Here is a 13,390-nt window from a genome sequence, read left to right as displayed (position 1 = left end):
GGATCTGCGGACTGCAAAAGGGCAGAAGGAAACTTTTTTGGAGTGATGGAAACATTATGTATCATATACATTGGTAAGAACTCAGAGAAATGTACACTATATAGGTGTTTTGTTTTTTTTTTCTTTTTGGCAGTGCCGGGGATCGAACCTAGGGCCTTGTGCTACTAGCAAGTGCTCTACCATCAAGTTACTTCCCCTGCCCCAAAGTTGGTAATTGAATATAAATTATACTCAATAAAACTGATTAAAATAAATCAGCAAAGATGCAAACTGGCCATTAATAAAAGAAAATTCAAGTGACAGGTGAAAAAATTCCATTTTACTATTAATCATAAAGTGAACTCCCCCAGGTTGGGAATATAGCTCAGTTGGTAGAGTGCTTGCCTCTCTTGCACAATGCCCTGAGTTCAATCCCCAGCATTCCCCCCCAAAAGGGAAAAAAGTAAACTCCTATAATTGTTCAATCATGAAACTGATTAAAAATCGTTACAGTATCCAGTGAAAGATACCTGAAAATGGGCATTCTTATAATACACTGCTGGTGGGGCAGTATGAAGGTAAAACTTTTCTGATAACATAGAAATTTAATTCAAAAGCCTTAAAAATCTTCAAATCTTTTGTTTAAGCAATTTGAATTGTAACAATTTACAATTTCATCAGGAATGTTCAAAAACACCATAAACAAACATGTCTACATGGCACTATCTAGAGAAACTGATTAAATTATGATTCTTTTATAGTATAGAATATTACCCAGCCATTTAAATTGCATTTGTACACATACAAAAAAGTATTTTCTGGTTTTAAGAAGTAAACAATACTTTCTACATAATTACCATTAAAAGACCTTTACTGATAAACAATAAGCCTAGGACTTCAGATAAGTATATCTGACATATAGACAATGCCAACCACAATATTTACCAAACACTGGTGTTATTCTATACCTTTATATCACCATCAATTTTTTCCCATTCTTCTTCTGTAAAACTGGATGCTGTTGCTGCAGGCTTATCTTTCCTCAAAGCTCTGCTTTTAGGAGCCAAGCCTTTAAGGCGCTTTTCACAAAATTCTGTAAGTTCAGGATAATATCCTTCCTCACCAGACCTTTAAAAATATTTATAATTTTAGAGTTAGACTTTATTTAAAGATCCTCTAGACAAGTGGTTTTCAAGCTGGGTTCTGTGGAGCCCAGATGTTCTGCGGAGATCTCAGGAGCTGTACAAGGCTGAAGGCTGGTCTGCTATCTCAACTAGTAAAAGCTCCACGTTTTATTTGTTGATCTTCGGAGTGACTCAGAGAGGAAAAAAGGAACTCCAAAGAAAGCCAATTCCATCACACACTTTGTAAGCTGAATACATAACATTTTCTCCCCTATTTAATACACATGTTCATTTTGTATATGAAGCAATTTTAAACATACATGTAAATTCAATACTAGAAACAAGCAGAGGAAGAATGTGGGCTATTCACAGAATTTCTTAGAACTTTACAATTGTAGCTTTCAAATTTCCTCATCTCATAAGTTTCTTATTGTCTTATTTGCTCAAATATTTATATTTATATTTAGGCAAATATGACAATATTCTACCTAGAAAAACAAAGGGGAAAACAATATGATTTTTCATCTTTTTACTTAAAAAATGATAAGGTTATTACATCAACTCTGACAGGGAGGACAGGAAGCTAAAGGTGATGAAGGAGGAAAAGGAACGAACAGTGAAGGATGAGAGTCAGAGGCAAGAAATACAAGAACCACTCTAGAGCCATAAGAATACTACTGAGTCCTGAACAGGAGGTTTCATGCTCCACAGGTGCCTTCTGCAACAGAGCTCTGCTCGCCAAATGAAAACACCTCAAGAAATTCAAATAGGTGTCCCAGGTTCCTACTCCACAGGGCAGTGTTTCTAGAAGTGGGTTCCTTGACCACTGCCTGACAATCAATCGGCTCGCTTAGTTCTGTGTTCCACCCCTGATTTCCTAAAACAAAATCTTTGTTGGGCTGGGGATGTGGCTCAAGCGGTAGCGCGCTCACCTGGCATGCGTGCGACCCGGGTTCGAGCCTCAGCACCACAAACAAAGATGTTGTGTCCGCCGAAAACTAAAAAATAAATATTAAAAAATTCTCTCTCTCTCTCTCTTTAAAAAAAAAAAAAAATCTTTGGGAACAAGACCCTCAAACTTATAATTTTTGACAACCACATGTATGTATATTAAAATTTGATAAATCATCTATTCTAGGAAGACCATAACTCTGTTTTCTGATCTCACCTTTGGACCTCCCCACCATCCTCAGCTTACAGTGAGTCACCTTCCTTTGCTGTCAGAGAACAGAAGTGGAAAGTACCAAGTGTCAGCGGCGGCTGGTGAGACAACTTACCTCCTAATGGCTACTTTCACAACTGCCTTACCTTTCCCTAGTAGATGTGGAGGAAGCAAGAAAAAATGCCCCCTTGGATACCAATTAGCTAAGTCTCATGCTGTAAGTAGACCTCACCGGAACCCTCCAAACTAACCAAAGGGTCAAAACCACCATAGGCAAAAACAATCATCTCAATATTTGAAAACTTTCCTCAATATTTTTATTGTTGCTTTAACTTTTAGAAGGCCACAGCATAGTTAAAACTGGCATAATAAAGCATGATATGGTTTTTAAATGCTTACCTGAGCACACAAAGAATTTTTTCCAGGTATTTAACATCTGAACATTTTTCAATATATTTGAAATCCAAATGTTCAATGGGAATTTTAAATGTTTTCGTTGTTCCAAAGCCCCACAATGACGGATAATCTTTGGCAGTCATGGCTAAAATATAGCATAGGAAAACAAATGTGAACCTAACATATGTAATAATGCTCAATTTGGATAGTAGTAACCATCTGGACACTCCGAGAGAAAAGGGCACTGGGCCACTGAGCCACATCCCAGCCCTATTTTGTGTTTTATTTAGAGACAGGGTCTCACCGAGTTGCTTAGCACCTCACTTTTGCTGAGGCTGGCTTTGAACTTGCGATCCTCCTGCCTCTGTCTCCTGAGCTGCTGGGATTATAGGCATTCACCACCACAGCCAGTGGAGGTGGAATGTTTTTTTCCAAAGAGGAAGGTTACTCATTTTGAATTCTCTCTTCTTTATAACAATAGCTAATATTTACAGAGCCAAATTACTATGTGCCATACATGGATTCTCTCACTTTATCTTAAGTAAAGCTAGGACACAATGACAAAGCAGATGTTGGTGCTCAAAGTAAATACTGTTTGTTAACATCCCAATCATTGTTTGTGACTCAGTGCAAACATAAATAATATCCTTTCTGTAGTTTTTTTCCTTTTCCATTCCTTTCCTCTTTACATTCTCCACCACTACCACTCACTTCTGTCAATAAACAGCTCCCAGTATTGTGTTCTAAAATACTCTTTATATTACTCTTACAGAACATTGCACATAGTTTAATTATGTTTCTTTATCTTCCCACCCAAATTGTAAGGGAACTTACCCATCCTCATAGCTTTAGGACTAATACAAGTAGTGCTGTATACCCTTAAGAAAGACTTTCTGAATTGAATTGGAAATAAGGAGTTCTTGGACACTTTCACTGATAATAGTGCTGCTATTATAGTGTTGCTAAAATAGCAACAAATATTTAGTTCCTTTTTATATACTTTTATTTCATTTTTATGTGGTGTTGAGGATGGAAACCAGTGCCTCACACATACCAGGCAAGCACTCTACCAACTGATCTACAATCCCAGCCCAAATACTTAGTTCTTAATGTGTTGGGCAACATGCTAGGTATATGGACATGTTCTACATATATTACCTTATTTAGTCCTTCAACTACTATGTCAGATAGGTTTGAAGTAAAGAGCAATAATAACAGTTAACATTTATGGGGTTAAATTACCATGTACCCTAGATTATCTTACTTAATCTTCAAAATTACTCTCATGATGGACGATAATAACTACTCCCAGAGCTGGGGATGTGACAGCTCAATGGTCGTGTTTGCCCAGCATATGTGAAGGCCCAGATTCAATCCCCAAAACTACCAAGAATAAATAAAATAATAATAATAATTGCTCCCCTTTTACAGATAAACAAGTTGACAAGTGAACTGAGGATATGAATACAAGTAGGCTAACTACTGAGCCCACATACCATCCTATTAGTGCTTTTCAAATTGCAGGTGTCAACTCATGAAATTAATGAGTAATAATCAGTATTGATACATGAGATAGAATTGAATTTTTAAAAGTACTACCTGGACTACAACATTTAAGTATTGTTTTATAAAAATTTTTAATTCATGTCTATGAAATGAAAATTATGTGCACATATAAATGCCTATGGTTGCAAAGCAAAATATATTAGAGGTCACTTTTTAAAAAAAACCACTGCACTAAAACCTACTGAGTGACCATTTTAAAAACAAGTAGTTTTAATTTATATAAGTATTTCTTTCAGTGTGACTTTCCTCTGTGTCTTACATGCTTTTTCAATTTTTTTCTGTAGGATACATGTTCTCAGGATTACTAAATGTTCTCAAGTTCTGAAAAGCATGATACTTTATTTGCTCTCTTAAGAACTTGCACATCTTTGCAGTTTTTGTCTTCGATTAGGAAAATCTTTGGTCCTAGCTGGATTTAATTTTTGACCCACATCCATTTAATTTATGACCCACATCCACTTTCCACATTTCCTAATGAGTTTATGTGTAATACCTCCAGCGCAAACAACTATGGATTGGTGGTAACCCTAGCAACGCGAAAACCTGGGCATCTTCCACCGAGGCACGATCTTTTCAGCCTTCACCAGGCTGAGCGCCCCCTGCAGCCGGAGACCAAAAGTAAACGGCATCCTCCAGCCATGACAACGGTTTCTATGTACGCGCGGCCGGAGGCACAGCCGGATTAGGGGCTGGTCCTGGAGCTTTACAACCTGCAAACCCTCTGAAGTTGCTGTCTAGCCCCTGGCTTTGACCATCAGGGTTGAAGTGCCTGGCCAACTCCAGGAACTCCCGTCCTGAGACCCCGACCCAACATCCCCCATCACGCTTGGTGACCTGGAAAGCGCTCGGGTTTGTTCCCCCCACCAGGAAGGACGTTCATCTCTCCTCACGCTCCTTACTCCAGTGCGAGGGGGGATTTTGTTCTCTGCTTCGACCTTTCAGTCCCGCTCCCGGAGGAAGGGCTGTGATAAGATGTACGTTATTCCTGATGGGCAGGTACTCACCAGCATTCAACCGGGTCTCAGATCCAGCACTTTGCGGCGGACACTGCAGCCATGCCAAGCCAGAGCTACAAAAGGGGGGCGTAGCTGGCGCCCGGACCCAACGGCGAGAGGCGAGGGGCGGGCCATCGGCAGGACCTCTGCAGTATGATTGGCTGCCCTGCACCTGCCATCCCGACGATTGGCCTTACAGCTCCCAGCTTCATACTCCTCATGGGGAAAAGGACCATTAGAGCTCAAGTTGAAATGTGAGGTTATTTCCCCCACCTCCTTTGAGTTAAAACGCTGTTACTGCTGTTATCCTGGACTACTATACTCCTACGTTAAATCGGTATCTACTCCTACTTAACTATAAAAACGTAACTAAAAATTTAGAGTCTGCATTGCAACCTATTATATCCTCTCTTTTAAAGAATAAATGAAAGACTAGATTCCCTTTTTATGCATTTCACATTTTCTGAGTGCCGGCTGAGTAGGGCACTGAGTGCTGGTATACAAAGGTCAATAAGACATAATACGAGTCATATTAATAAAACAATAGAAATCGCGTGGAGAAATGTTAAAAAATAAATTTCAGACTAGTTAAAATGGTTGGAAAATGTACAATGTGTAGCATATTACAGAAATTCAAAAAAAAATCTTTTTTCCTTTTGCACTTAAAGACATAGCAGAGACTGTTAGTGGTAAAAATTCTAATACTAAATCTTTGATTTTTTTAAATTGTTTCCATTGGTAGTGCTGGAGAATCTTAAATTTGCATGTTTATAGACATAGCTTCCAACTTTACAATAATTTGCAGGCTCATTTATTAAATTATTTGTCATGAACACATCACATGTTCCAGGTCCTGTGAAGTCATTTCATACCTCACTCCAGCCAGCAAACTCAAAAAATAAAAAGAAGCAGGGATGTAGCTTAGTGGTTAAGTGCCCCTGGGTTCAATCTCTGTTACCAAAACCAAAAAACAAATGAAACAAAAATTTATGCTCTAAATCTTACTCAGCCCACTGCAACTTCATATTATTGTATTTCCAGCAGAGAAAAAAAAATCCTTTTAAGATTTGAGGAATGGTTTTAATTCACATGCCTTCTAATTTTCTTTTCATTCATATTTAATGTTTTATTCTGGTTATAATTATGTATAGATGCATGCTGAGTAAACAAGCAACTTGAAGAAAATGGACTAGGTAAGAAAATGAAAATTACCATTACAATCTTTAGAGATTAAAATATTATATCCAAGAAACAAGGAGACAGATATGCCTGATATAGCCAGCTAACAGGGTAGTATGAGTATTTGTACCCAAAGCCTTACACAAATTCCCATATTGAGGTCTTTACTATCCAATCCATCAATGTGTTCTATTACTCAACGTCAAAGCATGTCCCACAGCTACTTCTCACTCCCTACAGCTAACACCCCAGCCCAGTTTTCTTCGCTGCCAAATGTCCTAATGCAGTCCATTCTCACAACAGCATGTATAATTTTTTAATAATATTATTTTTATTTGCAGTTGGACACAATATCTTTGTTTTGTTTATTTTTATGTGGTGCTGAGGATCGAACCCAGGGCCTTGCACGTGCAAGGTTAGTGCTCACCTCTGAGCTACAACCCCAGCCCAAGTATGTATGATTTTTTAAGTCTCGTGTCACTCTTCTGCTTGTTGTCCCAGCGGATTCCTATCACAACGCCCTAAATGAACTGGCCTCTGCCCACCTCTGCAACCTCATTTTTTTTTTTAAAGACACATTTATTCAGTATCATGATCAGACTAACATTTAGCAATCAACAGCATGGGCGGGGGAAAAAAGTCTACATTAAAATCTTTGATAGAATACACTTTCCACAGAACAGAAACTAAGATGACCTGTTATACAATTTATCACAAATACAGTCAAGTTTTTTTGTCTATACATATGAGTACTGTCTAAATCATTTCTTCTTTGTTGCAGCTAGGCCCTGTTACCACTGTGCTTAGATAAGTTCACAAATCTGTAGCTGTAGCTTCCCTGTCACTTCTCTGGCTCTCCTGTCCTGCTGTTTCCTGGCAGTAGTAAAACCTTCTACCACTGTCATAGCTCCTGCTATTGCTGGAACCACCATAGCCACCTTGGTTTTGTGATTTAGCAAACTATTGGCCTCTAAAACCAAGGAGTCCAGAGATTCTGCCTCCAGTTTCCACCCTTGGTGGGTCCAAAATTTGATAACTCATTGTTGTAATTGCCAAAATAATTAAATGAGCTTCCACCACCTCCAAAATTGGTTCCATCATTACCAAATCCATTGTAGCCATCCCCACTGCCACCAAAATCAACACAACCACTCAAGTTTTCTCCAAGACCAAAACTGTCATTTCTACACCTCTATAACCACCAAAGTTTCCAAGACTTGGACTTCTTTGGCTAAATTAAACACTAGCCATCTTTTGCTTTGACAGGGCTTTCATCACTTCAGTTGTGGCCATTAACAGTATGGTATTTCTGAACGACAATCTTATCCACAGAGGTCATCCAAAGGTACAAAAGCAAAGGCCCTCGTCTTTTCACTGTCTCAGTCAGTCGTGATTTCAATAACTTCAGTTTTCTCAAACTGTTCACAATAATCTCATGTGATGTTCTTCAGTGACTTCTTTAATGCCACCAACAAAGGTCTTTTACACAGTTAAGTATGCCCATGGTCTTTGAAAATCTTCTCTTGGGACAGCTCTCTTTGGTTCCACATCTCTTTCATGTATCTTGTGTGGTCCTGCACTCATGGCTGTGTCCACTTCCTCCACAGTGGCATAAGTGACAAACCCAAAGCTCCTGGAGCACTTGATGTTTGGGTCTCTCATTACCACACAGTCCGTGAGTGTTCCTGATTACTCAAAATAGCATCTCAGACTCTCATCAGTTGTTTCAAAGCTCAGTCCTTTGATGAATAGCTTCTGCAGATGTTCAGGTGCTCTGGGGACTCTGATTTAGAGATGATGGTAGTAGGAAGACTCTAACAATGCTTTCTTGGTGGCATCCAGTGACAAAAACGCAACCTCACCTTTTTCCACTATCTCACTGTTCATGAAGTGTAAGTCACATGCGCTTCATTTTGAAGTGGGAACAAAGTAAGTTCACAGTTTGCCCCATAGCTTTTACACTGGCTCTTTCCCCTATTCCAGGAATGCTCCTTCTAATCTTTCAGTCTTCTACTCAAGTATCTATTCCACTTTGACTAATTTTCTATACAGAACTTATTTCAGAAGGGTAGGCATGCATATGACCCTGTATATGTGAAGAAGCAACTTGTTTTTACATATTCTCAGCTATTCCTTTATGTCTATTCATTTCTGATTTTACCTACTAGTTTTGAATTTTTTTATATCTTTATACTGAGAGCAAGTAGACTAATTTAATCTGTACCAAATAATGCTAGAGAGTTTACCAACAGTTCACAACATATAATTATGGTTTCCAAGGAACTTCTTTCATCAGAATTTTACAGGACTTTAGAAACTTGCATTTCTAAAAGTGTTTAATTAAAAGTGTGATTTGGGGAAGCAATTTTAATTTTTCATTTTGTGTCTGATCACATAATACAATAAAATAAAATTAAGTCATTTAATTTACACAATCTTTACACAAATTACTGATACCTAAACACAATTTGACTTGGAAAATGAAATAAAATGAAATTATATGTATACAGTTGTATTCATAAGATAAGTGTGCTAAATGAAAAGCTGTATAATAACGAGAAACATTCAAGGGTCAAATCCAGATACAAAGGAAGACACTCCTCTGAATTCCCATGTTTCATCGAGCATCAAAAACCACCACTGTGTGAAAGTAAGTTAAGGACAAAAGGATACTTAAAAGTTATATAAGATTCAGGCTTCCAAGAAAATCACTTTTTCTTTGCAATAAGCTTATTTGTTGTTTAATGTAAAATATACCAAAAATAAAACGGAATTTAGTAATTACTATGACAACAGAAAATTATCTAAATTTTTTCTTCAATTTTTATGAGTACTTCTTCCATGTAAAAGACTAATACATCAAAAAATACTAAAGCAACATTAAAGGTGATAACATTGATTTTTAAGAACTGGTTCATTATTACATTAATAGTTCACTCTCAGTATTTGGGCTAATTTGTATGTTCCACTTTTTCCATACAATAATTCTATTATCCTTGTATAATTTAGTTTGCCCATAAACTCAAGCTCGAGAACTTCTATAAACACTAGAATCCCTGAAAAATATTTATGAGAACCAAAATCAACTGGTATTTGAATACTGTGAGTCTATACAATGGTATAAAAAAAGTTACTTGTGTTTGTTTTCGAAGTAATCCAAAAGTTATTACTATGTTAGCAGAACTTAGTATGTACCAACCCCAACATTATTAATTTCCTCACCATATTTATAAACCATAGTTAAAAGGATACATCTTTTAGTTCTTTTCTTGTACATTATTCTGTATCCGCATTCTCTGCATCTGATTGGATCCCTGGATTTTATTTCATTTTCTGTGTGACATTCTAGAAAAGAAAACACACTTAATCAATGCCTAAAAGGAAAACATTGCAAACAAGAAAATGATCTTAACTCTATTTTTTATCCAAGGCAACCCAAAAAACTAAGATATACTAAAACTGAAGAGTAGGCTGCTATTACTAAATATAGTAAGTAGGTAAGAAGAGTTGTGGGCAATGCACTTTTTCCAGGTGAAAACATGAAGTCTTAACAGGAGGTTTGGGGTTTTTTTTTTTTTTTCTCCTTCTTTTTCTCTCATCCCCCACCAAAAGATAATAGGATTAATAAAAAGTGTTCTACTTTATAACTTTAAAGACCAGTAATCCATTTAAGGAAATAATAAATGCAATAATTTCAAGGAAAAAAATAAGGAAAACACTCTTACTTTATCTAAATGCTACTCTTACCTCCACAGATATAGATCATTGGCTGCTGCTTTGGGGGTTGAACGTCCTTCTGAGTGTCCATTCCTACCTGAAATCACAAACTCAAATATTAAATATCTCAAAGGGGCTTCTCAAAAAAACAACCAATCCCCATTTTTCCCTGAAGCTAAAAAGATGATGTCAATTACTAATCTCTGCTTCTTTCCTAAATACTACAGATTAGGTCTAAAGGATGAAACACACAAAGTATTGAACGTCACCCAAAACTCACACGTTAATAAACACTTTATGCATGTTATTTCATTATAATCCTCACAATAATGCTAGTATGTATCCCTCTTGTTTTAGAGATGAAAAAGTTGCCGTTTAGAAAATTAATTTGCGCAGAATCCATCACTCAGCTACAAAACGGCAAAGAGCTTCAGCTGACTGAAAGCTCGCGTTTTTCATTTGACATACGTTCCATATTTTCAATTTTAGCTGGAAGAAAACCAAAAAAAAAAAAAAAAAACTGTCAACAGAGAAACAGTCTAACCGAAGGGAGAAAACAATAACTCCCAACAGCTAACTAAAAGAAACTAGAGAAATGACGGCAGCATCGACTTTATTCTGCACCCCGCCCAAAACTGATCCCACCCGAGATCTTTTTAGCATATAGACACCAAAAACTTTTGGCCCAAATACCTACCCCCAAAACCCCAAGAAACATACTTACACACCACGCAGACTTTTCCCCGCGTTTCCAAACAGAACATCTATCGTCGGGGCGTCTCAGCCAAGTTCCGGCGCCGGCGAATGACGTAAAGAGGTGTCTCTGCCTCTTCCGCCTCATAGAGGCCTGGGAACACGCATTGCGCAAAGGCGGTAAAGCGTTGATGGAGATGTGTTTCGCTTGTAGCTATTTTCGTCTTTGAAGGAAACAAAGCATTTTAATGGCTTTACAAGCCGAAGAGGTTTGTGTTTCCGACTAAGGAAGTTGGTAGGGAAGTAAAACTTCTAGAAGGGCAGAGGGATAGAAGAGAAAATGACGAATGCGGGTGGAACCCAACCTAGCCTTTATTCTAGTTTACTTAGAAAGAACTACCAGTATTTTTCACATATAAAAGCACTTTCTGTCAGATCAGGCGGGGCAGGCAGCGACCCAAGGAGGTAGATTTAAAAGGGCCGCTGAACAGGCTTTATTGAGATATCACTCCCTGGTGGAACTCGATCAGACCCACAGAGGGGACAGGAGAAGGATCTGAGGAGAAACCCCGTGGAAGCTCGACCGGACTGGACTTTTATTGGGCTTACAGCAGGAAGGGAAGGGCTTGGGACAGGAAAAGGTGTTTTTAGGGTCCCTTGCCCCCTTGGAGTTGGTCAGGGGAGTTGGCTGAACTCCAGGATTGGCCAGGGGGTCCTGCTGATTGACAGGCCTTAGTCAGGAGATCTGGCTGATTGACAGGCATTTCCGCCAGCATTCCGGTGTGGGCTGCTTTGTTCTAAGTTGCCACCAAGTGGCCACCACCGACCTAACACTTTCCAGTTACGTTTTTCAGATGTTGGAGACCTGTGCTCGGGCAGTGCTGCAGCAGCTTCCCATCCTTCGCCTGGTTTTGTTTTTGGTTTCCTGCTTTGTCTCAGGCCCCTTTTAAAGCAAAGACCCCATGAGGGCAGCTATTTCTCTCAGCTGTTTCTCTAATCTAAGAGATATTGATCACCTTAGTTTCTCTTTCTCCCTCCCTTGTGTTCATCCACAGAATAACAAAATTGTTAAGTGGAGGTGCATTCTTTCAAAAATAAAAGTTCTCACTGAAAATTCTGTTTATACTTGTTAGTAGGGCAAAGAAAATGAAGTTAATTCGAATTGAGATTTTTTTTTTTTTTTTTTTTTTTGTACTGGAGATTGAACTCGGGGGCACTAGACCACTGAGCCTCATCCCCAGGCCTTTTTTTTTTTTTTTTTTGTATTTTATTTAGAGACTGGGTCTCACTGAGTTGCTTAGTCCCTCACCATTGCGGAGACTGGCTTTGAACTCCCGATCCTCCTGCCTCAGCCTCGCGGAGTCCTGGGAATACAGGCGTACCCACTGCGCCTGGCCACAAGTATCTTAATCAGTTGTTAAAAACCATTATAAAGTTAATCAAAGTTGTAGGCTTTTTTTCTCCTGACATGCACCATGTTTTTATTATCTTATTAAGCAGGCTATGTTCCTTTCCAGTTCTCCATCCAGCATCTTAAGAACTTTGAGCTTCACTTTTTACTTCCAGTGGTTGCATCTCCACAGAACAGCTTGAGAGATTTAACTTGATCTTTATAGTCTTCCTAGATGCTAATTTAAAATTTTCCAGGACTTGAAGTGTAGCTTAATAGTATAGTGCTTGCCTGGCATGTGTGAAGCCCTAGGTTCAAACCCCCAGCACTGCAATTAATAATAATATTAATAGGAGAAGTAGTAATAATACTAATACGTTAAAAATAGAAATTTTCAGAGGAAATTAATTTAAAATTAAAAACAGAAATTTCCAGAAAAGTATCAGTTTCCTGCTTTTTCCTTTACCCACAGACTAACAGCATAAATATTTTGACCATCAGCCCTGTTATGAAATACTTCTGTCAACCAAAGAGATAATCCAATACAAGGGGATATCTCTTCTCCACAAGAAATATTAAAGAAGACTGTTTTTATCATAAGACAAGGATAACGGAAAGCGAAGATTTCACATTTGCAAGCTATCCTAGATTCTAACTCCAAGTATCAAGATGTCTATGAAACAAATCAATCTATAGCAATCAGAATGGATCAATACAGGTAGAATATAAATGGATCTGGAGACCCTTCAGAATGGTATGACAATAACAAGGCATAGTAAGGAGACCCAGAATTTCCACAAGAGTTCATTTTGGTGCTAGTTCCCAATTGAAGGCCTTCTTTTCTAATAGCAGTAAGCAGTAATTTAGGATCTAAATTTAGCTTCATGGAAGCTACCCTATTATCTTTTGGTGGGGGATGGGGGTCTGGGTCTGGGATTGAACCCAGGACCTCACACATGCAAATGCTGTACCACTGAACCACACCCACAACCCTATTACCTATTAACAATGATGATGTTAGCTAACTTTTCTTGAGCCCTTATTACGTGTCAGATATCTCTCTCCTAATAAGAGCAGTAGTCTTGCCATCCTGGACATGAGGGATTTTAACTCTTTTGAATATGGTTATAGAGATAACAAGATGCTATCCACTCCCCCACCCCAGGCGAATTTCCCTCTTTCCTTTTCC

General features: G+C 38.3%; 2 protein-coding genes across 6 annotated transcripts in view; both read right to left on the bottom strand.

Moving 5' to 3' along the window:
- The window catches only part of Spag1 (sperm associated antigen 1), a 62,805-nt gene extending 57,477 nt beyond the window's left edge, over positions 1-5,328 (bottom strand). Inside the window, exons 1-3 of the mRNA XM_046464768.2 lie at positions 5,232-5,328; positions 2,665-2,806; positions 948-1,107 (exon numbers count right to left, since the gene is read on the bottom strand). Of these exons, the coding sequence (XP_046320724.1) occupies positions 948-1,107; positions 2,665-2,804 (300 nt within the window). The 5' untranslated portion in view covers positions 2,805-2,806; positions 5,232-5,328. The remainder of the gene's footprint in view (positions 1-947; positions 1,108-2,664; positions 2,807-5,231) is intronic.
- Positions 5,329-8,642: 3,314 nt separating this feature from the next.
- On the bottom strand, positions 8,643-10,964 carry Polr2k (RNA polymerase II, I and III subunit K). 5 transcript variants are annotated; one of them, XM_046464933.2, is made up of 4 exons: positions 10,843-10,964; positions 10,149-10,215; positions 9,654-9,746; positions 8,643-9,041 (listed from the first exon to the last, which is right to left on the bottom strand). In XM_046464933.2, exons 1-4 carry the CDS (start codon positions 10,957-10,959, stop codon positions 9,019-9,021), a joined length of 300 nt encoding a protein of 99 aa, XP_046320889.1. In that variant the 5' UTR covers positions 10,960-10,964; the 3' UTR covers positions 8,643-9,018. The 5 variants fall into 5 exon arrangements, with proteins under 5 accessions (XP_046320889.1, XP_058441625.1, XP_058441626.1 ...); XM_058585642.1 differs by having other exon boundaries at positions 10,847-10,898; XM_058585643.1 differs by having other exon boundaries at positions 10,839-10,885.
- Positions 10,965-13,390: the final 2,426 nt, after the last annotated feature.

This window comes from Marmota monax, unplaced genomic scaffold (genome assembly GCF_021218885.2).
Source record: "Marmota monax isolate L192 unplaced genomic scaffold, Marmota_monax_Labrador192_F-V1.1 WCK01_AAM20220418_F8-fsc00003, whole genome shotgun sequence".
In the NCBI taxonomy this organism is placed as follows: Eukaryota; Metazoa; Chordata; class Mammalia; order Rodentia; family Sciuridae; genus Marmota; species Marmota monax.
This window is presented reverse-complemented; position numbering and strand designations above follow the sequence as displayed.

Excerpts from the sequence above, each read along its gene's own strand:
- Polr2k (XM_046464933.2), bottom strand. The coding sequence starts at position 10,959 with ATGAGGCGGAAGAGGCAGAGACACCTCTTTACGTCATTCGCCGGCGCC. Across the intron at positions 10,216-10,842 it reads GGGAAAAGTCTGCGTGGTGT|GTAGGAATGGACACTCAGAA; the intron begins GTAAGTATGTTT and ends TTGTGATTTCAG. Across the intron at positions 9,747-10,148 it reads AATGATCTATATCTGTGGAG|AATGTCACACAGAAAATGAA; the intron begins GTAAGAGTAGCA and ends TTTCTTTTCTAG.